The sequence below is a fragment of the Paramacrobiotus metropolitanus genome, unplaced genomic scaffold, assembly GCF_019649055.1.
Source record: "Paramacrobiotus metropolitanus isolate TYO unplaced genomic scaffold, Prichtersi_v1.0 Parri_scaffold0000039, whole genome shotgun sequence".
In the NCBI taxonomy this organism is placed as follows: Eukaryota; Metazoa; Tardigrada; class Eutardigrada; order Parachela; family Macrobiotidae; genus Paramacrobiotus; species Paramacrobiotus metropolitanus.
The window spans coordinates 558,072-584,965 of NW_026570259.1; the positions used below are offsets into that span (position 1 = coordinate 558,072).

The 26,894-nt window shown below is 43.3% G+C and overlaps 4 protein-coding genes across 4 annotated transcripts; 2 read left to right on the forward strand and 2 right to left on the reverse strand.

Annotated features, from left to right (window-relative positions):
* The first annotated feature begins 6,363 nt into the window (after nt 1-6,363).
* LOC129590305 (zinc finger MYND domain-containing protein 10-like) lies at nt 6,364-8,253 on the forward strand. Its single transcript, XM_055485459.1, has 7 exons — nt 6,364-6,378; nt 6,433-6,541; nt 6,628-6,744; nt 6,897-7,030; nt 7,142-7,706; nt 7,776-7,894; nt 8,043-8,253. The coding sequence occupies exons 2-7, from the start codon at nt 6,470-6,472 to the stop codon at nt 8,251-8,253; spliced, it is 1,218 nt and encodes a 405-aa protein (XP_055341434.1). The 5' UTR covers nt 6,364-6,378; nt 6,433-6,469.
* A 155-nt stretch (nt 8,254-8,408) lies between these two features.
* LOC129590273 (uncharacterized) lies at nt 8,409-9,693 on the reverse strand. The gene is made up of 4 exons (XM_055485416.1): nt 9,620-9,693; nt 9,281-9,515; nt 9,044-9,218; nt 8,409-8,989 (listed from the first exon to the last, which is right to left on the reverse strand). The coding sequence occupies exons 2-4, from the start codon at nt 9,508-9,510 to the stop codon at nt 8,633-8,635; spliced, it is 762 nt and encodes a 253-aa protein (XP_055341391.1). The 5' UTR covers nt 9,511-9,515; nt 9,620-9,693; the 3' UTR covers nt 8,409-8,632.
* Nucleotides 9,694-18,708: 9,015 nt separating this feature from the next.
* Nucleotides 18,709-20,513, forward strand: LOC129590073 (uncharacterized). Its single transcript, XM_055485055.1, has 3 exons — nt 18,709-19,021; nt 19,225-19,711; nt 19,837-20,513. Exons 1-3 carry the CDS (start codon nt 18,771-18,773, stop codon nt 20,350-20,352), a joined length of 1,254 nt encoding a protein of 417 aa, XP_055341030.1. The 5' UTR covers nt 18,709-18,770; the 3' UTR covers nt 20,353-20,513.
* Nucleotides 20,441-23,847, reverse strand: LOC129590075 (uncharacterized). Its single transcript, XM_055485060.1, has 4 exons — nt 23,625-23,847; nt 23,231-23,523; nt 22,756-22,952; nt 20,441-20,921 (listed from the first exon to the last, which is right to left on the reverse strand). The coding sequence occupies exons 1-4, from the start codon at nt 23,759-23,761 to the stop codon at nt 20,712-20,714; spliced, it is 837 nt and encodes a 278-aa protein (XP_055341035.1). The 5' UTR covers nt 23,762-23,847; the 3' UTR covers nt 20,441-20,711.
* Nucleotides 23,848-26,894: the final 3,047 nt, after the last annotated feature.

Below are 26,894 nucleotides of genomic sequence, written 5' to 3' on the forward strand. Positions count from 1 at the left end.
TTGTTGATCCGGGGCATGTTCCCGTATGTTAGCTAGGCGGCCCCCTTCTTGTGGGTGCACAGCCCCTGCTAACCTTACTTTCTTGGCCTGGTGCCAGTTGCAAGGCTCGATCGGAGGTTCGGAGTCCGGCACAACCCTATTTATTCGGGTGTCTTCGCCGTATCGACTCCAGAATGAGGCTGTATCCAAGGTACCGAAGTGAGAAGGGTCTCGGAAGTGCCACATGAGTCGTCGGCCCAATTCGTGGGACTGGATTTCCAATATTGCCGGTATGGGGAGCTGATGTTCCACAAATTGTGCGTGGAGTACAATTCGCTCTTCTTCCCATTCGACGATTTCCTCTTCTAGGGCTTCGGTTAGGTTAATTACCTCCTGGCATTCCTCCCGTGCGGCTCGGATCTGATCGTTCGTCCTTGCACCGACTCGTTCGAGTGCAATTCTTATGCCAACCGTTCGGGTTTCGAGGAAGTGTCGAATGCCGGAAAACCAAGTTCGGTACCTTTGGTTGAGTATACCAGAGGCCGATGCCTCTGGTATCGGGATAGACTTTAGTATTCCTCGGACTGGTTCCAATCGGGTCGTCCGTACCTTTGCCAAGTATTGTTCGATGGCGTTATGGATTTGCAGCTCCGTTACGAGGCTTCGTTCGGTGTCCGAGCATTGCGGGCAGATCGGGGGTCCGGGGTTCATCGGGTGATCAAGCCGATTTATCCGAGCCTCATTCGCTGCCGTGCCCGATGCCTCTGGTATCGGGATAGGCTGCACTACACCCGAAGATGGGTTCCGCTGACCCTTGTTGGGGGTCGTCGGCGCCCGGGTGAAGACAAACTTAGAATGCAGGTAGTCGCATCCAAGGAGTACGGGAACGTCCGAATTATTGGGTTGGACGTGGAATGTATGGGGGCTGCTGAATCCTTGCAAGGTTACCGGTACGGTACAGCAATGGGTTACCATGAAGGCGACTTGTCCGCCGACACCGAGTATTTTGGTGAAATAGGCCAGGGATTCAAGTTTAAGGTTGTTGGCCCGGCAGAAACGCTCCTCTATTAGGGATGTTTCGGCTCCGGTGTCCAACATAGCCATGGTTGTGGCTGGTCCAATCTGGACTTCATGTGTCCATGCCCGGACTACCTTCAGTCGTCCGGTGGTCTGTAACGGTTCAATCGTTACCTCCCTAATAGTCACTTCGACCAGGATTAAAGGTGTTGTTGATCCGCCGGAGACACTATTGGTGTCTTCGCGCGGCGGTGATGAGATTCTGTCCGGCCTCGGTAGGTCTACTCCTTCTTGTGGGTAGCCATTCGAGGGTCAGTGTGGCCTAGTGGCCCGGATGGAACTTCCTTAACCGAGTGATTCGCCTCTGAACGTTTAGCTACTCCGTCCATCAACGATTCGGCGGTTTCCACCGGGTATATCCGGCTTGCTATCCGTTCTTCCATGGATGGTTGACCTTCTCGCAGGGTTGAGAGGTTATACTGCATGTTGAAGAACGTACGCGATCCGGTTGCAGTTCTGGCCGGTTGTCGCTGGAAGAGGTCCGCTTCCTACTGCAGACAGTAGGCGGGCACCTGTGCCTCCTAAGGTACTGTTTCCCAGTCTTCGAAGTACTCCGTTACTTCGTCGGTCGGAGCCTCCGGCCGTCTACCTGGTTGGCCTACCAAGGGCGGTTCAGGCGTCATTCTGGCGTCCTGTGAGATTGCGGGTCGGCGTCCCGATTCTCCGCTTAGCCCGTGGCTCGTAATGCCTAATTGGGCACTGAGCCGTCCGGGCAGCCTGGTGACGTTTCTCGTCCCGGCTGGTCGGGTCCGGTTTCTCCGGCCGACATCCCCGGCTTCACCTTCTGGGCTTGGGGGTCCGGGCACGTTCTGTGTCCCGGCTGCCGATCGGATCCAGGTTCCTTGGCCGATCCTCCCAGGTACCTGTTCTGGTCCGGGAGCCGCATTTTCGGCATGGCGAGGTTCGGGTCGGTTCTCCGAGTATCCGAACCGGGGATGTTCGGCGCCTAGTTGGGCTACCGTCCCCGCCGCTAAGATTCTAGCGGCCTCGCTGACCGTTGCAGAGGCTAAATCCTCGTTGAGGTTCCGAGTTGTGTCCAAAGGTTAATCCGGTTAGTGGGGTTATCCTTATCCGGTGGTTCCGTTGATGACAGAGGTCGAATGAGTCACCGGAGCTCATCGACCTTAAGCGTTTCCCCTGGGATGTACCTGACCGGTCCGCCAACTGCCGACACCCGCCCGCCCCTATTGGGGCCGGGGACGGCGGCAGTTGCGGCCGTTGGGCTGGTGGCGGGGTTGCCAATGGGGGTCGACCGCCATTCTGGGGATTCCCTCCGTTTCCCTGGCCAGGCTGCCGGTTAGGGCTGCCTTGGCCGCCGAATCCGCCGGCATTCTGCTGACGGGGGCGCGGGGGTGGTACGATGTTCGGGAAGTTCTGATTCGCCGAACCTAATGGCCATCCATTATCGTACCGGTACCTCCAATTCAGGTGCCATCTCCGGTTTGGGTTGTCTTCCAGCCGGAGATTGGCATTGCCGCAACTCGCTTGGTTGTGGTTGCCCCATAGGCAGTGACCGCAGGAAAACGTGCCGTCCTGGGTCCACTGGAAGAACTTGGCTTCCATCCGATCGACATAGGTCTCCTGCTGGCGGGCCTCTTGTTGTGGTGTCCGAGGCTGCCGCTGCGCGTTCTGGGCTGGGCCGCCTCCACCCGCGCGGTTGCCGAAGTTTCTGCGGCCGCGATTCCCGCCGCCACGTCTTCCGCCGGAGCCACCGTATTGCGAGGCTCCACCGCGTGCATATCCGCCTCCGTAGCCGTACCCCTGGTTCTGAGGTTGGCCGTAGCCGGAGTTCTGGCCGTAGCCCTGTTGGGGCTGGCCATAGCCGGGACTCCGAGGCTGGCTGTAGCCCTGTTGGGGCTGGCCATAGCCGGAGTATCCCTGGCCCTGAGATTGGCCGTAGCCGGGGCTCCGAGGCTGACTCGGTTGGCCGCTATTTCCATAGGCAGGCGGCGTGACCATGGCTTTCCCCGGGTGAAGTCCCGAACGTAGTCCCGGAACTCCCGTGTCGTCTTCGGCATCCTCACGTCCAAGGCTGCTCGAAGGATCGGTTCCGTTACGTTCGTCCTCAGGTAGAAGACCGCTAATTCATCGGTGAGGTTGCCTCGTTGATTGAGGTTTATAATGGCGTCGTAGTACTGCTCGGGGGTCTCTTGCCCCAGCATGTACTTCCTGGTAGTGATGTCCGCGACAGCCGTGACCTGTTTGTCAGGGTCCATGAACCGGGCCGCAAATTGCTGCAGCCAGTAGTCGACGGTCCATCCATTTTCCTCAGGTTCCAGAGCTGACTGGTTCTGGTACCATTCCAGGGCTTGTCCAGTAAGGGCGCCCTCCAGCTCCGTCATAAAGGCGACGTTCGTCATTGCAACGTCGTCAGCCTCTGAGCGATAGATTCGCCGGATCTTTGTGATCCAACCTTCCACCTTAGCCCCGTCGCCGTTAAATTTCGGTAACTCCGCTCGATTTTTTCGAGCCAGGATCCGGTTATTCTGTTCCTCGTAACGGCGCCGGCCTTCTTCGTAGCCTTCTTGTCGGGCTTGTGCAATGTCTTGCTAATCGGGTGGCGGGGTTTGTCGGGGTTGGGCTACCGGCATTGCCTGTTGGGCTACCGGAGGGTTCCAACCTATTGGGTAGGCCGCTTGCTGGTTCTGCGCAGCAGGGGCGGGTTGAGGTGGGTATGGCTGTGGTTGAGGATACGGGTTGCCAGGGGTGCCGGCTGTTGCGGCTGTCCGGTCCGGGCAGGTTTGCTCCTGCCCCTGGCTCGGCGGTTGATTCGGTGCCACATACCCAGTATCCGCTGGAGGACTCGGTTCTGATCGAGCCACATCCCTGGTGGTATACCACATATTGTCAGCCTGGGGCAGCGGGGCTCTAGGGTCCATGTTGCCTTGCTGGGAGCTGATGAGGGCATTGCCAACAGCGCCGGGCCAACCAGACCTATTGGGTCACGGTTATCTAGCCGAGGCTGCTGTGGTATGTTATCTGGATAGCCGGGGCGTACCGGTCAGCCTAATTGCGCTGCCCTGCCGATACGGGTTGTACTTCGATCCTCGGCGGGTACGTGTTCTGGGAGCTTGAACGTTGTCGGTCCCGGTTGGAATTCCCCGAATTAGGTTGCGAACTTCCCACCGAAGCGTTCGCCGGCGGTCGAAGTCCCATGCCAGGTCCGGTTACCGGGGCCCGGAGGTTCGAGCCTCGGGGTTGGTCTTGTCCGTTTGAGGTTGATGCTACAGGCCTGTTCCGGTTGAGAACATCATCGTTGTGGATGTTCCTCCGTAGGCCGTAGTTGTTGTGGTAGTTGAGTGGGTCGGTGCGTTGGGGTTAGCCGTCGAAGTATTTCTGTTCGGCTCAGGGCTGTGTTTCAGCGGCGGTGTCTCAGTATACGGTTCGGCCAAGCATTCCGACCTGATAAGTTTGTCCCGAGAGCCCCGTTTTTGGTGGGTTCCAGGGGGGGTCTCGGCGCAGGGTCATCAATCTGTTGACATTTATCCTGCTCTTTGGTAGTCCAGGTTGCTCCGTCGAGTCCTCGAGGTGGTCTTCTATTGGATACATCCGTGCCGAAGTCATAGAGTTCCTGTTGGTACTTTAGGAGACGATCCTTGTCGGTCTCCAGCTGGGTCTTTTCGGACTCTAGCTGTATGATCCGGGCCCGTTGAGCCTCGATGACTGCGAGGTTCTCGATGCGGGCCTGTTCGAACCGGGCTGTTTCGTTCTGGAGATGGGTGGTGAAGGCATGAATCTGCTGGCCGAGTTGGGCCTGGCATAGCCGAAGGTCTACGGCTACACCCTCCGGGTCGTTCTGGTTCAACCGGAGGTTCTCATAGGCTGTCCGAAGGAAGTCGAGTTCCGAATGGAGTTCGTCGATTTCTCCCTCCAAGCCGATAATGCCTTGTTTAAGGTGGTGGTTTTCCTCTCGATACTCATCCACCCGGCCGAACATGTTATGGAGCTCGGCCGAGCCAGCCTCGGAGTAGCCAAGGGCCTGTAACCGCTGCTCCAAGTCCTGGCGCAGGGTGGCCACCTCGGCCCGAGACTTCTCCAGCATGTCCTGGAGTCTGGTGACTTCGGTCTGGTCATAACGGCAGGGCTCCTCAGTTACTTGCAACTGGGCCTCTAACCGTTCAATCTCTTGGGTGAGGTCATCGATGACGGTGTTCCCACGTTCGAGTTCAGCGGAGAGCCTCTTGCGCTCCAGCTTATGCGAAGCAACCGTCTGGGACAAAACATTCTCCGTCGATTCGACGATGTTTTGCCCGGCCAAGAGCTGATTTTGCAGCTCGTAAATCCGTTGCCGGAGGACCTGTGGGTTGTCGATCTTCTCCGGAGGGGTCTTGGTCAGGTACCGCCGAGGCGTGAAGTCCGAGGCTCCAGTGTGTGAGCCTGGGTACTGCTTCGGTGACGAGAACCTGAAGCCCTTTCTGCTGTCCGGACGCTCGGTCACCTTATTGGGTAACACGGTTGCGTCGAAGACATCGTCGGTCGGTGATGGAGTCTTGTCTGTCCCGAGGCCCGAGGGTTCGAACATCGGTGGTGTGGCCGGAAGGTCCGTGGTTGGCTTTGCAACCTTCGGTGAAGCCGATTTCGACTTGCGGGTAGCCTGTGAGGCTTCCATCCGGCTGACTCGGGTCAGCATAGGTTCACTGCCGGGGGTCATGGGTTTCGGGAATGACGGTCCGCCAGCCGAGGTTAAGGTAACCTCGGTAACCGAACCCTCAACCTCGTCTATGGAGGCTATGTCCGTTGCAACCGACGAAATCCGGAATTTCACCGGAGAAACGGCTTTCTTAGCCGAGGAAGTGGGGGTTGCCGGCTGTGTTTTGGATGTTCCAGCCTGTTGGGTCGGAGTCCGAGCCCCGGTGTTGGGGGTCCGAGCCTCGGTGTCCGAGGCTCTAGCCGACTGCAACCTTCCCGTTGGTGATTTGGAAGTCCCCGAGGTCGGCTTCGGTAAGTTCGAAGTCCGAGTTGGAGTCCCGGTGAGGGTCCTCGGGTCCGGTGTGGTCGCCTTCGGAGTCCCGGAAGGTCGTTTCGGGTCCGGCAACGCCGATTTCCGGCTGTTGTCTGAAGATTTTGGGTTGTTGCCCGTTGGTTTGGGGCTTTGAGCCAGGGTCGGTGGGGACTTAGTCGGTGAGCCCGCCTTGTGGGTCACCTTGCCTCGGTTTCGATTCGGCCATGCCGCCCTGTTGGGGCTGCACAGGGTCACCCATGTCCGGTGACACCTCGGAGCTACTTAGCACCGGGCTCGAGGCTCCATTGTCCGGGGTGATGGCCGGGAAGGTCTATGGTCTTCCCGCTAAGTTTGTTGGGCTCTGCTTTAAATAGCTTTAGGTGCTGCATTATTTTCTTCTATAATTGTTAGATGACAAATACTAATATTGATAGGTGGTTTAATCAGCATGAAATCTTGGAGAAGTTAAATATGCAGGCCCTTGTTGAAGCAAGAATCCAAGCAGAAGAATCGGTTCAAGAAAAACTCATTTTCTTCGACAAGGTATGAGTCATGTTCTGCACACTATAAAGTAGAAAAAAATTTTAGTGGGGTGCGTATTCAAAATTGTTGCCTGATTGTTGATTTAGGCACCCTTGTTGGTAGAACTTCTAGTTCTACACGATTTGTGGAAGGAATGCGTTTTTCCAATCGTAGCACATCTCGTTCAGTCAAAAAATGCTCAAAGTTTCCCTACTTACATGGTGGTAAGACATAAGCCCATAATTTTTGTATAGTATATATTGACGCCCGTGGTGTAACACTTCCGTTCAGTAGATAGCCTTATTTATATCTACTGGTTTTCGTATTCTTGGCTTTATTTTTATATAACGGTTATTGCAGAAGAACTTATTTCCAGATGTACAGCATGGTCACCATTGCCAGTTTGCTGGAATCACTCACGTTCCGCTCAACATTCTGCGAAAATCTTGATGAACGAGCGACTGACCTTGTTGACGTTTGCCACGCAAATATTGTTAAAATGATCACAGGGTGAATTTTCTAGAAATCGTCTTCTAGGCATGCCTTATTTTTCACGCACGGAATGATTCCTTGTGGTTGGGTTGACTTTTCCTATACAGGTACTTACTCTTCTTGCGGCAGGAGATCTGATAAGCACTTCCAGCAACAAAAATCCAGGATCTCAAAAAGATCGGACACACCTGACGATGCCCATCATCAGTTACTTCAGCAGCGGCTGGATATTGAAATGATACTTTCAGCCAAATCACTTGGTATTCTTTGTCATTTAATTCAACATGCTCCATCCATCACACTGAGTGCTGTCTGCCGGATCTGTGATCATCATGATGTGCCTGTTTTTCTCGCTGACTTAATCGAACGCAACCCTTGGAAAATTATGGATGGTGATCAGATGCATAAATTTATCGATGGCGAGTGGAAGCCTATCGCTCCAGACGACCGCATCTGCTTGACGCAGACGGAAGGTCAAATGTGGATGGCTCTGCACCAGTGCATATTAGGATCGGAATTCCGTGGAAAATATTACCTGGACGAGCACCGAAAGAACCGTCTGCTAAAAATCCGACCACTATTGACTGAAGTGTTGTTAGATCAGATCCCCGGATTAGTCGACGTTCAACGATGTTTGGACATGCTGGTATTTATGGAGACACCTATGCCTAAAAAAGGATTAATTATTGAGCAAGTATGCGTTCTTAAATCCAAAACTTAGTGGTAAACCATGCCGGTCGATGCTAATCCAAGTATTTTATAGGCGCCAGTTGTGAGAGAAGCTTTATTTTCAGCTTATAAGGATCGCTGGGATCACTTAGCGCAGTGTCACGTGAATGTGACATGTAATGACCATCGGCTATTGAAAATGGTTGCTGCGAGGTAGGGGCAAGAAATTTTTTTGCAAACCTTTTAGAACATCTTTCGTAGATCCCAGAATTCAACATTTGTTGTGTTAAGCTATTATTTTTACTTGAAGTAAGGTAAAGCATTCCTTTTCCCACAGACAGAAGGTATTTTTATGTTACAGAATGTCAGAAATTTACAGTACGGAGTCTATGGATTCGATCCTTCCTGAGCCAGCAAAATGTGCATGGTGCGGCTATGCGGCATCCAGAAAATGCTCAAGCTGTAAAGCCGAGTGGTATTGTCGTCGTGAATGTCAAGTAAAGCATTGGAGCAAGCATAAAGAAGCGTGTAAACTTTTAACGCAACCGCTTTATACTAACAGTGCACAGTGAATAGAAGTAGGTTGTCTCCAGTACGTTGTGAAGATTAATTTTGCCGACGACGACGTCGCAAATTACGCTTTGCAGTGTGAAATATATTTCATATCTACTGAGAAAGTTAATTGTGTTAGCCGCCAGATCTTTCTGCTTTTAATAAAAGACACACTCAAAAACAGCACCAAAATATGTATTAACGCATCAAAGTTAAAATAAAAGCAAGGTTCTTGTTGCCGCCGGCAATACTCGCAAACATGATAATAAAATGTGTGGCGACAGTGCCTACCAAAGTATTTCGTATTTGCAATAAAAAGCCCCAAAAGCTACCGATTTTTATAAGGTCGAGGAGGAACAGTCGGAGCGCTATGACGAATTTGCTGTAGCTTGACTTTCGCTACCTGCAGTATACCAGGCGATTTGCGACCAGCGATCCCATCGTGAGTTGCACGGTGAGAGCGACTAACATTTCTTCGTGGTATATTTCGAGGAGGAGAAGCCGGTCGCGTACCCGGTGGTGATAATGGCGCTTTGATGGACCTCTCTCCCCGCTGAAATATTCCACGCCGGACATGGAGGAGCGCCGAGGAGCCTCTGCATACACGCTTTCCATCAGGAAATCACCACTCTCGCTTCTGCAGACGCGGTGGGATTTTGTGGTATTTGATGTCCTCGTACCATTCGAAAACCGGTTGCCGTGTGGTCCCGGAGAAGGTAAACTCCGCATCTTCGACCGTCCAGAGCCGGGTCGATGCTGCAACCATAAAAATTGTAACTGGAAATTCCACTTGGATGCGAAGCTTGTTACTTTTGCTTCTCGTGTTGGCCACAAAGTATCGAAAGACGGATGGCGATTGCTGGCCAAGGAAACCCGAATTCGGTTGACAACGCTTTGTGGATCTTCGTGCCGCAGAAACCTGACTCGAGGCAACGGTATGGGATAGTCTCTCCACGTGACATCATAGGATTTCAAGGTTGTGTACCTACAAACCGGAACGTAATTTGTTCTGTCCAATCGCAAACGATAAAAACAAGTCAACATTACCAAGTTGCATCGATCAGCACCGGGCGGACATCGTTACTGCGTACGAGTTCTTGCTCCATATCGACGCATTTCAGTACCTCCTCGGTGGTCATGTATACCCATCTGACACATTCCATTAAGCGCTTGAAATGGACTTTCCGTTCCGAACGGCGATAATAGTAGTAAACGGCGTCCCGCAAAGGGATTTTGGATTTTGTCACGTCCGGATTGCAGTTTATGACGTCACACATATAGTCTAAAATACCATTGCATTTATCGCAACCAAGTGTTTTAGTTTACACACTAGTTAATTACACTAATTAATCAATTAAGGTTTTAGTCAATCTTACAAGTACCTACCAGAAATGAACTTGTTACAGCTATTTTTGTTCAGAAAAAAACCCTGAGTTGAGTGATATTTGAACCATGTGAATTTGAGATCACGTGACCAAGGTATAAATTTTTAAGTTACTTTGTTGAAATTTAGCAATTATTTGCCAATGGCGTTTAAAATGTGTGACACATGACTTTTTAACGTCATAAATACAATGCAAAAATTCCGTAAAAATTACCAAATTTAGACTCTAGTTTGTGTTATCAACTGCATAGATTAGAGGATTATCGTGATTATCATACACGTACATACTAGCTTGCGTGCACGCATTAAGCTGCTGGAAACAACTGTTACATTTATCGCAAAACAAAAGTACAGTTATGAAAGTGGGCAGTTCATGGTACAGCCATACCTGTTTTCCTGTAAATAAATGAGCATAATCCTCAAACTGTAGAAATAATAATGCAATTTTTAACTTAATGGAATTTCAAGGCGCCAGTAGCGTCGTAATTTAAGTGCTCCACCATGCCACAAAAAAAATGTATACACAGGATCATGCTGAACAGCCAAAGATAGTAAGAATAAGTCTTCCAGTAGTGTATAGTGTACATCATAAGGCGCAATTCACGTACGCCTAAATGTACAATATTTTGTTACACACTGCAGTGACTTTTTAAAAGTTGATGTAATTACATTGTCTTGCAACTAAGCATATGTATTGTACATGAGTACCATAGTGTTAAATAGTTTATTATTCAAGCCGCTCAGGCTGTATGGCATTATTGACGAGGTAGTCGCGCTGATATTCGAGCGCTGTTTCACGCCGCAAAAAAATGTAAACAACTTGTTGTGTGACAGGAGACTCATCTTAGTAAGATGAGTAAAGTATACAATAATGTACACCATACAGTATTATACGTAAACGGTATACAATTTGAGCTTAACTGCTAATACATTGCAAGCCACAAGCATTGATTTATTAAGAATACATTCCTTAAATACTTGAGACATACCATTCTGTGTAGAAAATCGGTTTTGCAAAGTACTATTTTTAAAACGGGGTACGTACTCGTATTACCATTTTATTGTAATGGTTAAATAAACAGTACACAAAGCGTTCCACGCCGTGCCCACGCGTACATCAGGCACCCTACCCATCGGCGCATCAGAGATACGGATCTTCGCTCAACCATGAGCGCTATCCTGCCTTCGCGCAACTACGTTAGCGACTAAAAAGTTTTGTTTTGCATCCAAATAGTGCGCTGAAGGATTTTTTATTTGCAATTGAGGTAAAACATCATTAAGTAGTAATTTTATGACTTTGTAAAGCCAAAATCAGAAATCATGCTGTAGTAAGATGTGCACACTATACAACCGCTAAATAAAACATTGATCTGTCAAACTGATATGATGAGCGCGCGTATTTGTAACGGAATGCTTTGCAATACTAAGTTTACATAACTATTACAAAAGAATGATAATACTAACCCTGTTGAAAAAAAGTACTTTGTATAGCCGCTTTTTTTCTCTATAGAATGGTATGTTCAAAGTATTTACAAAAATATATTCTTATCAAATTACTGCTTTTCGGTTACAAGCCGGATTTAAAAATATGGGTTGCTTAAAGGTACAGGTGGACTGCAATGAGCGCTGGGTTGGCGCTTGTCGTCATAGCCACTGCACTATATATAATCGTTGTCAAAATGACAGATTTATTAATTGCAGTACTACAAATAACTTACTACGTTATTACATTAAAAAAGAATGAGTAAATGACTGTAATTGAAATATTTCGCGTGCGCTAACTTTTTTAGTTTTTGAAAGGCTAAGATAGTGTGGCGTGGCATACCATTGTAATGCACTTACAAGCATGTGGACCCAGTTGTCTTTGGATTCCAGGCAGGTGCTTAGGCTTAAAATAAGCTTCGAACATACTCTATTTTATTCCATTTTTGCAGTCTCACTGATATGAAGGATAAGATTTAAAATGTACTCAAAATTATTAGAGAGCTGGGATGCACTATGGCGATCCGTTTGTCTTGGTGCATCATGTTAACTCTCCTGATGTTGGTTCTCATTGAAAACACGAACATAGTGTTCAAAATCCAAAAGCAATGTTCGAAAACCGAATACGATGCTCGAAAACGAAAGCATAATGCTTGTGATTCGTGTTTAAAAGCGCAGACATGAGCATTATCTGCTGAGGCAAACCGTTATTAGAGTGCATTTTAGCTTTCTAATAACTTTTGAGTGGTTTTTAAATCTTATCTTTTATATCAGTGGGGTAGCAAAGAATGGAATGAAAATGCAATTTAATCCAAGCTTTACTTTAAGCCTAAACACCAGTCTGGACCCCAAAGACAACTGGGTTCCTATGCTTGTTAGGGTAACCTCTTAATGTTTAATGCTTACTGTTCTTTTACGCAAACCATATGAAATCTGGCTTGTATTATCAGTTTTTTGCTTAAACAAAAATTGGTTCCAGAAAGGAAACCGAAAAATGACTTCGCAAATTTAACCGCAAAATAAATGTTATCCATCAGTACTGATTTAACAGTACGAATTGCTGTACAAATAAGAAAAGGCTGTCTTGCAAGATAGCCGTTAATGCTTTTTGCATAGTGCATGGTGCTCTCGAAACGTATGCGATCACAGTTGAATGAAAAATTGTACACAAATGGTTAACTGATATTTGAGTTTGTTAACAAAATTAAACTTCTATCAAAATTACAAACAGTTACTACTCTGATTATGTAAAAATTGATAAATAAAAGCATGAAAACATTTGTTCTTTGCCGAGCCTAACAATGATATCTGATTCATTGTTGTTGCTAGCATACATTTCTGTTCCACAAAACGAAGGGTAACGAACGTTGACTACTACTATAGCAGAATGTTTTTGCGAATGATTTTGCAACAACTATATACTTCCTGCGAGCTGAGTCGTTTACCGCTGCTTTTTGCGAAATCTTACGCATCTAGAACTATATAGATACAATCAATAAGAAATAAAATGTTTCTCTAAGTCGAGATGTTAGACAAAAAATTTTTTGCACAAATTTTCGAAAGATGCCAGAAATAGGGGGTACATGAATTTCGCATCAGAAAAAAGTGATAGTCGGGCGTTGAAAAACATCTAGATTATAACGCCACCACGCTAGCATTTTCCATATGATAAAAGGGTGCACTACTGTCGTGCTTTACTGCTAAGGCGACACGAATTATTTCTAAAATTCTGTACTATATGATATATCGTTTGTTGAGGTTTAATATTGTAGAAGTATGTTTATCAGCCTTTGTTGGCAGATAAGTTGGTACAGTAAGCGATTGCCAATATTCACAGCTGAACGAAAGCCATGGAAAACGAATCCTGCAAAGTTGACAGTTAGGACAATATGCTGACATTGCAAGATAGGGTAATCTTGCAGCATTAGCCAAGAAGCAAAAATATTAAAGGCTATATCAGGCAAAACGTTCAAAAAATTGCCAAAATTTGAAAAAATGTAAAAAAACCCGAAACGCTTAGCTAGCGCATGGTTTTATTCTGTCGTTTGCTGAAATTTCTGTAAGAAGTATAGTATAACGAAGACTTATGGAGCATGGTTTAGTAAAATTAACAATAAACAGTTTTTTTTGCCAATCACAAATCTGACGGACGACTACGCTGCCATAATTGTACAAAATTAGACAAAATCTGTAATTGTTTTTCTTAATGTTTTGTAAAATTAGTGTTAAAATTTTTAACAATACTCGTTCGTTTTATGAAGTACCTACTTTCAAAACACTAGTAATTCATACGTGCACCACTCATATGGTCGTTGAACTGGCTGCAGTATGTGGATGGGTGAAGGTTGTTGAAAGAGGCCATCACGTATTGCTGCTTCTACAAACCGATTTCCTTCTGCCTTTTCCCTTACTTTTTTCAACATAGCGTACTTTATGCGCAATACCTATAATTTCTTACAGTTTGAAACGGTGTCCTTGCAATAACGTCGTTAAAAAAACGTGATGAACTACACGCCATGCCACCCGATCCACTGCACTCCACCAGTGTTACTACCACATTTATGCGGCTGCGCAGATAATGATGATCCACTTACATTTATTTGAATAAGTCTATTTTTTCTTTTAAAATTTTTCCTTCGGTTGATTTTGCTTCATTATGCACATTTACCGCTTGCACACCCACAACGCAGCCGTACCTGTATGGCGGTGACTGCCGTTTTATGGTGCAGTTCGGTGACTCAAACGGCGTGGCAAAGTGTTGCCTTCTCATTGCTTTTTTAGCGATGTATTTAAAAAAACGGTTTAAAATGTTTTAAAAAATTTGAGACACTGTGTATAACATATGCTGTGCTGAATTGAGTCCAGGAAAGGAAATTGGTTTGTGGAAGTAGTATTAGTAGTATATGATGGCTACGATGGACATCCACAAAGCTTGATTTGCTGTAGGTGCCCATTTAGGTTGGCGTTTAGCGACCAAAAGGGAAGAAAAACAACATGTCACTGAATTGCTGTGGGTTAAAATTAGCACGAAGCTACATCATACACAAGAACGCAGTCACAGAGCAACCACATTAGTTTTACTCTGACGCGATTCATCATCAAAGTTGCGGCCCATTAGTACTTCGCTTTAGGGGTTTGTAGTGGTGAGTTGATCTAGGTAGGACTCGTATTGACCACAGGCATTACTGTTACGAGCACACCGATCCGCACGGTTAGCGTTGATACAGGCTGTCGACTATACACATTGCCATGGGGGCCGTGCATGATTTGCACGGATGCATGAAGCAAAGAAGCAGTTTAATCAGCTTTAGAGGTCCATAATGGGCTAGTGTTGCGCATTCGGATATGTGCTTCAAGTGGATCTCACACCTAATGGACCAGTGGTAATAACATAATTTTCTACGCCGTTGAGCCAGCTGGCAAACGTCTTGCTTTCAAAAGTATTGTTTGTGCTTGCGTGGTTAGATCTTTGCACTTAGGACAACCAAGTTCTTTGAAACTGATGACTTCAGTGAAATATGCTCCGGAAGCCCTGCTTTCCAAATTTAATTTGTGTAAAATGTCAGTTGTACTGAGCGTTCTCCAATCTTTACTAAAAAATTCTGAATTACTCACTACACAAACCCATGAGAGTGTCAAGACTGGCTGTGAATGTTGGCTCGGTAACGATTAAGGTTTGCAGGAATGGTAAACCAGTAACAATAGTCTAGGCCAGTGCCACAATCACACACTCTTATTTGCTTAATAAACCTTTTCGATTTAGCCATAAACGAGTCAATATCCACAACAACCTTTGGCTTGCACTTTGACATTTTTACTCTTATTTTCAAAATATGTGCCTTGGAGAGCAATCCTCGGTTTTCCAAGAGGTCATGTAGCAAACCGCATAAAAGTGAACTGTTGGTCAATAATTTGTTGAGTAAGAAGTTGTGATAATTATCGTACGTCAGGTCAGGAAATTGTCATTAAGCAAAGCGAAGACTAGTAAATTGCTTCCATAAAAAATGAGCATGAGTTCACAATTTTTACCTTTAAAGGTTTAAAAATTTGGTTTTACATCAACCACTGTTTGGTTGCTCGTGTTTTCTTAGTTCGTTGGCACGATAGTTACTGCCATATGCGCTCTTAAAGATTATATTTACTTATTGATAGTTTTTGACCAAACCTTTTCAATCGTACTTGACGCTAGTACTCGACACCCGACACTAGTTTTGCTCGACGCTAAACATGGTGAGCATCCATCTCCTTAGTGGGTTGGCACATAGAAATTAGCCTACGGCCTGGATAAAGTTGGACGAAGTGTAGGAAATATCAGCTACAGTCATGTTTCCATTTGCAGGTAATAAATTGCATTCTTATAAATGCTATCTTTTAGTTACAAAAAGAAAAGGACACAAACACATGTAGACAAGAAAAATATCACCAATTTGGTCCAACGTGGATATGTGCATATGTATATGTATACATCAGTCCAAAAATTAACTGCAACAGTTTCCAGTGCAACATTTTTGTGACACCGCATTTTATCCTCACTAAAATTTGACGTCAAATTTTCTTGCTGGCTGTAGATAAACAAGGCTTTTACTCTGCATTATCTTGTTTAATACAGGAAATTGAATTGTTTTTGTCAAGTAAACATTTTTGTCTGTTGTTTTGTTCCCACTAATTAGGCTCTCGACTTCTAGTACTGTGCAATTGTTGATAAATATTGGAACTTTGTAACTTGCTCGGAAAAGTGTTTCGAACATTACTACAAAATTAGTGTAATAATAATGAACGATAGAAGAACTGTTTCACAAACTGTTGTCTTGGGATCACTGATCTTCATTTTAAAAGTTTCGACATTACTGTCATCAAATGTTGGATGCGTCTGACGGCTTTAATACTTGCGCTGCAAGCTTAATGTGAGAAGGTAGGGTTATTTTAAACTCGCTATGGCTAGATTCTGAAAATAATTGATATATCTAAACACACTTTACGTTTCGTGGGTAAAATATACGTCTTAGTTAACATTAATCAATTGCGATATGCATAATGTAAAACGGTTGATTAATCATAAGCTAAAGTTCAAGACCATGTGGCAATAAAGGTTTAACTAACTTTCCATGTGGAGCAACAAAGTAACGCTGATTTATAATTTCACCTACATTCTTCTGCAATGCTTTCGTTCGCTGAGAAAATATTAAGGGTTTACAGTCAATATTTAGGTAACGCTATGAGTTGTACAAACGTCTCAGCTTATACCTATTTAACAATAATAATACGGTATTAGTCTGGATATTTTGTTTTGCGCTTGCCACCAAAAAGGCGTTTAACTGGAATTTAACTACTTGTGCACGTCTGACACGTAATTCCACTTTGAGCGGCACGGACGGCTATAGCATGTGTCGTGGTATTTGATTTAAAACATGTTTTGTTTAGAACTTGCATTTATAGCTGCTGTGTGAAGAAACAAAGATGTTTCGTTTTTGGTCTTTGAAAGTAAACAGTAAAGTTTCGGCAAAAATATGCGTACAAATGTAAATATAATATAAAAATGATATTATAAAAAATATTCTTGTGTTTGCTGTTGTGCGAACCTGATTAGTGCAAGCGGGAAGTGCTTACAACAATAAAACAGGACATGTTAGATAATTTCGATCTTGAAAAATTTTCAAAGAATGAAATTTTATTTTGGCAGAATTTGAAGAGTTGGCTAAATTATATCTCCAGTGTGTTTTTGGTTATCCTAGATAATAAAGTGGACTGATGTACCAATATTAGCAATAAATACTCAACCAAAAATAAGACATGTTTGCAACTTGCAGAATGCAATAAGAACAACGTAACAGCAGGGTACCAGAGCTGGGAGCTGTTTTCTTGCTCATTCCGGTTTTTTATACTGTTAGTCATTTACCAAAACAACACGGGCTGGGGAGCGTTTATAGGAAAAACAGTTACGCAAAATTCTGAATACAGACTGACCAATGCTGAACTTCTAAAAAGATCACTTTTCGTTTTTTTGCGATATATACTTAGTAGTTGTGATTTCGTTTTGGTTATTACGAGTAGTTGGCATGCGAGTCTGTCTATTAAGCTAGTAAATTAATTAGTAACCTCTGCAAGCCTATTTGTATTTGATTATTTTGAAGACGCGGAAGAAAAGATAGGATAATTACTTACAACGTTTCCGTCGACATTTTGTTGCCTCACTCACACACACTAAAGCTGTTAAACGAGACGAGTAAATTCTTCAGGCTTCCTCTGGTGAGAGCTATCATGATAGCGAAGGTAGCGATAAAGCACGATAAGGAATATCCATAACGTACGGTTACCGATTTTATTTACCTGTATCGGGTAACAGAGATTTGATTCTAATTCAAAGAGCACGCAACATGTGGTTCGAGATTGGCATTTGTTCTTTTAATGTTCAAAAGTTTTCAGCAGGCTATCGGTTAGCGTAATAGCACTGGTCTGTAAGTCTTATACCAAAAACCTTCATGTGTAGAATTAAACTTTCATAAATTTAGTCTGCTATTGCCTATGTACAGTAATGACAACAATATGATTTGACTGGAAAAGGCTTTTGTGCTTGCATTAGTGAGAAACTGAAATACTTAATATTTCTAGTTTCTTACCACAACAACAGCGCAGAATAAAAAAAGCATAATAGGAGAAATAATAACGACTGCAAAAGCTGTTCTTGGTTCTGTAAATTGGTAACAGTTATGACTCTTGTTGTGGTAGCGGTGCTGGTAGTGACAAGCATTGCGGTACTAGGAATGTACAACTTTTTTAAATTTTTAGCTTTGGGGCATTTGTGTAATTTTTTATTTTTCAAACCTTTTCAGAGTCTCTTGATTTCTTATTTTTGGATATTTTGGCTTTTCGTTTTTTCAGTGTGTCTAATTTGTACATTTGTTTTTTGTTTTTTTAATGTTCCTAGATTTAAATTACAGTTAATTCTAATGATAGGAGGAAAGTGTCGCTAGCACAAGTTTCAAATTTTGCTAGTGCTTTATCAGCACTTAAATTTTCTTTATATTTAAGCATCCAATTAAATTTTTTTTAAAAATACTCAGAAAGTCTAGTTAAACTAAAGACCTTGAAGCAAGAACTGCGCAAAGATGCGTGCAGTTTTAGGGCCCGTTCTGGCATACACCTATCTATCTTAATTGCTTAGCGAGATTTGAGTTCAACCGGGGACAACCGCCTAATTGCATTAGGTCCCAAAATTGCGTTCACGCAGTACACCTATGCTAACGTTAATTACCTAGCTCTTAATTGGTAGATAGCACAAAGCAGTCTGAACAGTGCTTTGCTATCAAAAGGTACCTTTTGGTCGGCTCCGTAGACACAATGGTTAAGACGTATAGGAACCACTTGAGGTTCCTATTTTGTGTTCATTTTAAGACATTTACAATAGAAAAGATTCCAAACAATTAATTAATGGCTCCGTATTGGCCCGTAACCCATTTCCACATAATTTGAAACCGGACATTATCATTAACTGGCATTTCTGCTTCAATGTGATTGAACAGTTGCACCATTAACATTTGTAGTCCTAAAATTCCAATACTCGTATTTCACATTGTTGTTGATACCTTTTTGATTGCGTTTTCACGCAACTTTCCAATTCATAAAATTATTAACGGACATTCTGCTAATTCATAGTACGCCCCATCTGACAATATGAATATAGTTAACACATTATACGAACTTGCCGCATTTTCGGCGGCCGAAAGTGCAAAGTTATGTAACAGTGCGGCAGAACTTCTGAATCCCAATATGACTTGCACAAACGGAATAAATATCGCACAAATTGTCGAAGATGTCGTGACTAACGATATATTTGGAGAAGAGTCTATTGCGGATGAGCTTCGACGGATCCGAACACCAATTGATCGCAAAGGCCGTTTCAATTCGGTGACCGAAATGCTGAGGTTTGTGCAAATTATACGGCATCAAATAATTATTAAGTATATAAATTGCACGAGACAAACTCGCTGTTATATACTGACGGTATATCTACAAAGCTCAAGACAAAATTTTGCACCAAAAGACACAAGTAGAGTGTAATGAGCGCGATGTTGGCGCTTTAATGATAGCCACTGCACTACGGTCATTGCAATAATGACATTTTTAGTTTTCCCAACCAAGAATTCCGCCGCCACTTTCGACTGGATCGATCCACATTTCAGGTTTTATGTGAACAACTGGCGCCACTGATATATCCCGAAGTTTCCATCGACATGCCTGCGACTGATTGGGTGTTCACAAATAACTGCATTACTTTATCAGTAGCAGTTTCCTTATACATTCTTGGACATCGTGCGAGTTTCACAGTGGTTTCTGCTGTTTTTGGCATCGGGAGGTCAACTGCTTATGCATTTTTTGCAAAATTTTTGAATGCTATGAAGGGACGTTTTGGTGATTCATTAAACCAACCCCTTACGTCTGCCCAAGTCGAAAAATATGCGGAAGACTGCAGCACTGCTTTTCGTGAAAAAGGCGCAGTTTGGTGTCCAAAAATTATTGGCGCCGTGGATGGTTCGCATATTTATATTAACGCCCCGTCTGAGGGCCCAGAAGGTTACTACAACCGGAAGCAGAGATACAGCGTTATCTTACAGGTATCGATATATTATACTAACAATTTTCAACACCTTATAGTATGCACTCGTAATACAAATTGAAATAAAATACCAATACATTTTCAAGTTATGTTATCCTGAATTAAACTTAGTTTAAAATTTAGGCAGTTGCTTCCCCATCTTGCGAAATTTTACACGCTGTATTCGGGTTTGCCGGTCGTGTACATGATGCAACTGTGTACAAGAATTCGGGAGTGTCGCAGTGGTTGCCCCCCAGCGCTACGCTGCTGGGTGACAGCGCGTACCCATTCAGCCAGCAGCTGATTACGCCATTTCGCGACGATGGCACACTCGACCGGAGCAAAAAACACTACAATGGGATGATATCGTGTAAACGGAGTTGTGTGGAGCGAACGTTTGGTCAGCTAAAAGGAAGGTGGACAATTATGTTCCACATTCCGTATCGCGATATGAACACAGTGAATCTCGTAATACTTGTCTGCTGTCTGCTCCATAATATATGCGTTGGACATCTGGACCTGTTTGACTTCGATGATACACCGGCGGAAATTGTTGAGCAGGGCTACAATGAGGATGTACCTGTCGAAACGCCTGCTGAAGATCGTACAGTTACAGCGAAGCGCTTAACGCTTATGAAAAAAATTTTGGGCGGGAAGTAATTATCGAGTTATAACCCCTCTTTCCGATTTTTTTGACAACCGTATTCCCGCCTAGATTTTAAGTGGGTGTTTAGTGTAATATTACCGCATACCCAATACGTGTTTTTGTAACGTCGTTTATCGTAAACCAAAATCATCGAACAATGCAACAAGCATGAGCAAGCAACCATCGTGAGTGTATAATAAATGTTTGAAAAATGCTATTGCAGCCCAGAAACTAAAATTTCGTAGTATAGTATGCATACTTAGAACGTCCGAAAAACAACCAACAAGATCTCATTAAATGTTTTTACGATCAAATGTTAACTGTAGTTGTAGCGCGCTTAGAATATGCTCATGCGTGAAAACGTTTTGTACAATTACTCACTATCAGTACTGAAACCGCCAATCTTTAACCACTGATCAATTTTGTTCATCAGCTTTTCACTTGTCTCCCGGTTTTTCTTGCACTCCTCGATCACCACGGCGTTTGCTTGTGCGCGCTCTTCGCGATCTTCCGCTAGCAGTAGTCGCAGCGAAGCAATTCTTTCATCCGATTTTTCTGATTGCGCTTCCAGCTTACCCATCAACTAAAAATTTCAGTTATTTTCGGTATCATAAGTATCTCTCACACGAAAATTGAGCTTACGCCAAAATTTCGACTTGGCCCATAATAGAAAGGTGGTATGCGGTATAACATGCCGGTTACTATGCGGCTGACTATGCCGCAATCTAGTTGTTTTTGTAATTCCCATTGGCTTGCAAACAAGCGGGCAGCCGTGTACAGCCCACTTGAACGTCTGTACGTACAGTGACGTACACTCACATTCAGTCCCGTAGCAACCAGTACTGTAAACCCAACGTCTGCATTCTGCAGTTGCAGTCTGCTTTAAGACGTCGAATTTTAAATTTTAAAATTGAAAAACCCACAGAATATAGTTCCTGACGTTCATTTTGCTTGTGTCGTTTCGTGATGTTTTGGAATATGATTGTCTTTGGTTTGCTGTGATTGTTCGGGAATTCCTGTCATGATCAGTTCGTCACTGATAATGTTGAGGAACTTGGAGTTCCAACGCACAATCGTCAGTAACAATACGGGATCGCGTTCATTTGGAAGTCTGCTGTTTGGCTGCAAACTCCTACGATAACTATTATCTGGCAACTTCCACGACCAAGAAAGCACATTTTTCGAAAGGATGCGTCACTCCCTTTTTAGGTAAAATTTTCTGGTAAAAATTCTTTTATCCCACGGAAATTCCTGCCATACGCTTGCGCCACTTTGCTTATTGTGACATTGTCTAAATACTGGTTTAACATCACAAAAGTGAAGTCCTACAAATGCAATTTGATAAAATTTTATTTGAATGAAAACCTATGCGCATATATGAATTTTATTATCCAGCAGTTGTATTTTATTGACTTTACAGGAATTTCGGGAATTTCCATCATTACATTTGCAGTTAAATCTGGGAAAGCCGCTTCTGCTGAATGAAATTAATAAACGGTAAGTTGCATCTGTATGCAAAATAAAACAAATGTAAAACTGACAGGCGCTGGTGTGAAAATGATTTTGTTTGAATACGGAATAAGATTTCCAGTGTAGTGAATATGCCCTGCTTGTGCCTTGTAGGTAGCCGGGAGTCTGGAATTCCCGATTGGGACCATTTTGGATTTTAATCGAAGCATCGAAGAGTACTTCTAGTTTGATGTTTTAATTAGGATAATGGTTCCCAGACTCTCTAAATATTCCTGTCAGCTTATGACTGTTGTTCGTTGTGCTTAATTTTATTCTCTGAATTGGTTTAGTGTACAGTCTCGCTTGAATTGATTTTTCTTTCGGGAATTCCTGTTTGCAATACTGCGACCGTCGTACCTCAGTACGGGAAAGTGAATAAAATTATAAAACTGTAAAGTAATAATATAATCAAACTGTTTCTAATAAATCAATGCCTTTATGCAACGTCATAATTTGAAGCGGGTGGGAGGAAAATTTGTTATGAAACCGCAAATCGCAGAGAGCATATAAACGGCACCTTCACGAATTCTGCCAATGGGAGCAGCTGGGCTGCCCAATAGCAATAGCATGAGCTCGTCCAATAGGAACGAGAAAAGCAGTAAGAGGTTGGCTCGTAAGCATTAGCCAATAGAATTCGTTTTAAAGCGACTCACACGGCATACCAACTCTAGGTAGCCTATTCAAAGTTAATGGCCCCAAAAAGTGACTGCGGCATACCACTTACCAGTACTCACCGCAAAGTATGCCGCAGTCGTTTTTTCGTATGAGTCTGCCTACAGTATATCAAGTACTTACTACACACAGTATTGTAATGAGTATTACAATTATTAATGCTTAACATAAAGATATAACACAAAATATATATGGTAGTACAAGTACTGTGTGTTGTGTACAGTAGTATTGTGTACCTGTGCACGAACATCCGGTCGGAGTTTCTTTTCTGGTGGCGTAGATTTGATGCGCCAAGGTGCGGTTGCTGCCTCCCGTTCTTCCTGTTCAATGACGGGATCATACCCGCACATAGCGGATATGTCGTCCGTTTCCGGCAATCCCGTCGCTCCGCGGTTTGCCGGAATAATGTCGCGTATGCTTTCTTTAAACGACCCTAAAAATGTGTTGGAATAAAATTTGAAGTTACTTTAACTCAAAATATAAGTGCATTATAAAGGCTAAAAATATACAATAATAAAGGTCATTAAACGGTACTATAACAATAAAGGATTTATAAATATTAAAAGATAATACAACAATAAATGGTAATTTTATAATATTACTAATATAAATTATTGAATTAAATACAATAATAATTATAATATCACGGATTACAGCATAAAGTATTTGCTTTTGAATATATTAAAGTTTGCCTACAGGTTAGCCGCTTACGTTTTCGTCCATGTGTATTTTCCAAGCTGACGTCTTTGCGGTAATGCAAAACTGAGTCAAACAATTCGAAGAACGGCCATTCAGACGGTTCAGTTCCGGTGCCGGAGTGTTCCTGTTTCTCCCTCTTGTAGGTGGTAAAAGAGTTGTCGTACTGTTTTTGGACGTGGGCATAGGTATGCGGCAGTTCAGGCCAGATTTCTTTCATTTCCGTAGTTATAGTTTCCCAATACTGCCGCTTGTGTTTGCAGTTGTTGAATTTATCGTTCATGGTTAGTCGCTTGGTGATAATAAAGCTAAAATAATCAGCATCTAGTTAATATTTTAATGTTGTTAAAGTTTCCAGTAATAAATACTAACTGCACAGAACATGCTTAAAGTGTGAATAAAAGTTTACCGGTGTTGCTGGTCCGTAAATGGTGGAACTCGTGGACCTCGTGATCGAGACTGCTGAGATTCACATGGTGCTTTGGCGTTGACAGCGTCGGCTTCCGGTTCCAAAGTGTCATTCAGATCGAGTTCAGATTCCGTCATTTTTAAAAAATTTTGAAGGATGATAACGGGATAGTCAAGCTATTTTATGTACTGTATATCTGTATAGATTGAAAAATATATTGTCGTCGTAGCAGCGATTTGGAAGTGAAACTGATCAACCAGCACATTTGTGAGCACATGCACCAGCCGATTTGTTTTTGTGTGGAAACGTTCAACTGGCAAGCGGGTGTTACATTTTTGCCTTTGTTTTATTCCGATATTTTGACAACATTTAATTAGCGGCTTGCGTTCATGCAGGCATGGCTGACTATCGCAGGTGCCTAAACGATCCTTTTATTGCACCTATTCAAAGGTGCCTCTGTGAACGCAGTTCTTCTCCCTATTTAGTCATCTATTTAGAGGAACGCGCCGCGTTCACGCATACTGCTAAGAAATCGGCCGTTCTGGGCGGTGCATCAATAGAAAAACTGATAGATAGAAGTCAGCGAGAATTCGGCCTTATTGACGGCTTACTCATTAAGCGAGACCAACCGACAACCACCCTTTCTGTCCCGACCAATGCTTTCTTCACGTGTCCGCTATTTGTAAAAGATTGATAGTATGTTGAACAATGTGTATGGCCGTCGGCTGGTGCCGTCAAATAAATGGAATGTCGGTTTAGTTACGCGCATACTGCATGGTGATTGCGCTAATACCAAACCACGTTCACTACCAAACCACGTTCACTACCAGTGCTTACCAAAGTTAAATTCCGCGGCGCTTTGCGCCGCGAATTTAGAGCACCTACACACGTGCGTGTGTAGGTGCGCACTTTGGTAAGCTTAAAAGCTTGAGACAATGTAAACGAAGTTTTTCACTACTTTTGGCAAATTGAACGAATTTTAGCAGAAGGCGGAAGAGCGTACAAAGCGCTCGTTTGTCTAGAGATTTTGTTAAAACCACTACATGTATAAACTTATTAAACCTTACTTTTTTGATTAAGTTAAAAAATTTTAATCTGCCTCGCTCTAACAAAACACGTTTTCCGTACCAATAATTATTTGTCGGGTCGGATATTTTCCTCTTGCTGTTTTTTTTATCACGTGGTGGTGGGTGAATCCATGTATTGCTCATTGCTCTGCATGTTTTTTAAAATCTTGGCAAAAGCGTTAACGTAATTCGTTTGACGAGACTAGTGAACACTTACAACCTTTCACAGGTCGTGAATGTTCCGTTTAGCATGCATTTTTACTTGACGCAAAATTTGTTACAATTCAGTGCGCCAGCACTACGTTTGAGCAATTTAGGGTAATGGAAGCTGTTTTAAAATGAGGGATTAACCGAGGTTGACTTGCCGGTTAATCAACTAATTTCAGTTTTTTCTTAATTAGTAGGAACAATAGTGGTGAGAGGAGGAGCCTTGGTAGTGGTACAGATCTTAGGGGTTGGTAGTATGTGCAGGAACACTGGTAGTGAACGTGGTTTGGTATTAGCGCAATCACCATGCAGTATGCGCGTAACTAAACCGACATTCATTTGGCAAGTTCGTATAATGTGTTAACTATATTCATATTGTCAGATGGGGCGTACTATGAATTAGCAGAATGTCCGTTAATAATTTTATGAATTGGAAAGTTGCGTGAAAACGCAATCAAAAAGGTATCAACAACAATGTGAAATACGAGTATTGGAATTTTAGGACTACAAATGTTAATGGTGCAACTGTTCAATCACATTGAAGCAGAAATGCCAGTTAATGATAATGTCCGGTTTCAAATTATGTGGAAATGGGTTACGGGCCAATACGGAGCCATTAATTAATTGTTTGGAATCTTTTCTATTGTAAATGTCTTAAATGAATACAAAATAGGAACCTCAAGTGGTTCCTATACGTCTTAACCATTGTGTCTACGGAGCCGACCAAAAGGTACCTTTTGATAGCAAAGCACTGTTCAGACTGCTTTGTGCTATCTACCAATTAAGAGCTAGGTAATTAACGTTAGCATAGGTGTACTGCGTGAACGCAATTTTGGGACCTAATGCAATTAGGCGGTTGTCCCCGGTTGAACTCAAATCTCGCTAAGCAATTAAGATAGATAGGTGTATGCCAGAACGGGCCCTAAAACTGCACGCATCTTTGCGCAGTTCTTGCTTCAAGGTCTTTAGTTTAACTAGACTTTCTGAGTATTTTTAAAAAAATTTTAATTGGATGCTTAAATATAAAGAAAATTTAAGTGCTGATAAAGCACTAGCAAAATTTGAAACTTGTGCTAGCGACACTTTCCTCCTATCATTAGAATTAACTGTAATTTAAATCTAGGAACATTAAAAAAACGAAAAACAAATGTACAAATTAGACACACTGAAAAAACGAAAAGCCAAAATATCCAAAAATAAGAAATCAAGAGACTCTGAAAAGGTTTGAAAATAAAAAATTACACAAATGCCCCAAAGCTAAAATTTAAAAAGTTGTACATTCCTAGTACCGCAATGCTTGTCACTACCAGCACCGCTACCACAACAAGAGTCATAACTGTTACCAATTTACAGAACCAAGAACAGCTTTTGCAGTCGTTATTATTTCTCCTATTATGCTTTTTTTATTCTGCGCTGTTGTTGTGGTAAGAAACTAGAAATATTAAGTATTTCAGTTTCTCACTAATGCAAGCACAAAAGCCTTTTCCAGTCAAATCATATTGTTGTCATTACTGTACATAGGCAATAGCAGACTAAATTTATGAAAGTTTAATTCTACACATGAAGGTTTTTGGTATAAGACTTACAGACCAGTGCTATTACGCTAACCGATAGCCTGCTGAAAACTTTTGAACATTAAAAGAACAAATGCCAATCTCGAACCACATGTTGCGTGCTCTTTGAATTAGAATCAAATCTCTCAGTTACGCGAATACAGGTAAACAAAATGTGTAACCGTACCTTATGGATACTCCTTATCGTGCTTTATCGCTACCTTCGCTATCCTTATAGCTCTCACCAGAGGAAGCCTGAAGAATTTACTCGTCTCGTTTAACAGCTTCGGTGTGTGTGAGTGAGGTAGGTTACTAATACAGTTTTCAGTTGTTTTGGGCAACAAAATTTCGACGGAAACGTTGTAAGTAATTATCCTATCTTTTCTTCCGCGTCTTCAAAATAATCAAATACAAATAGGCTTGCAGAGGTTACTAATTAATTT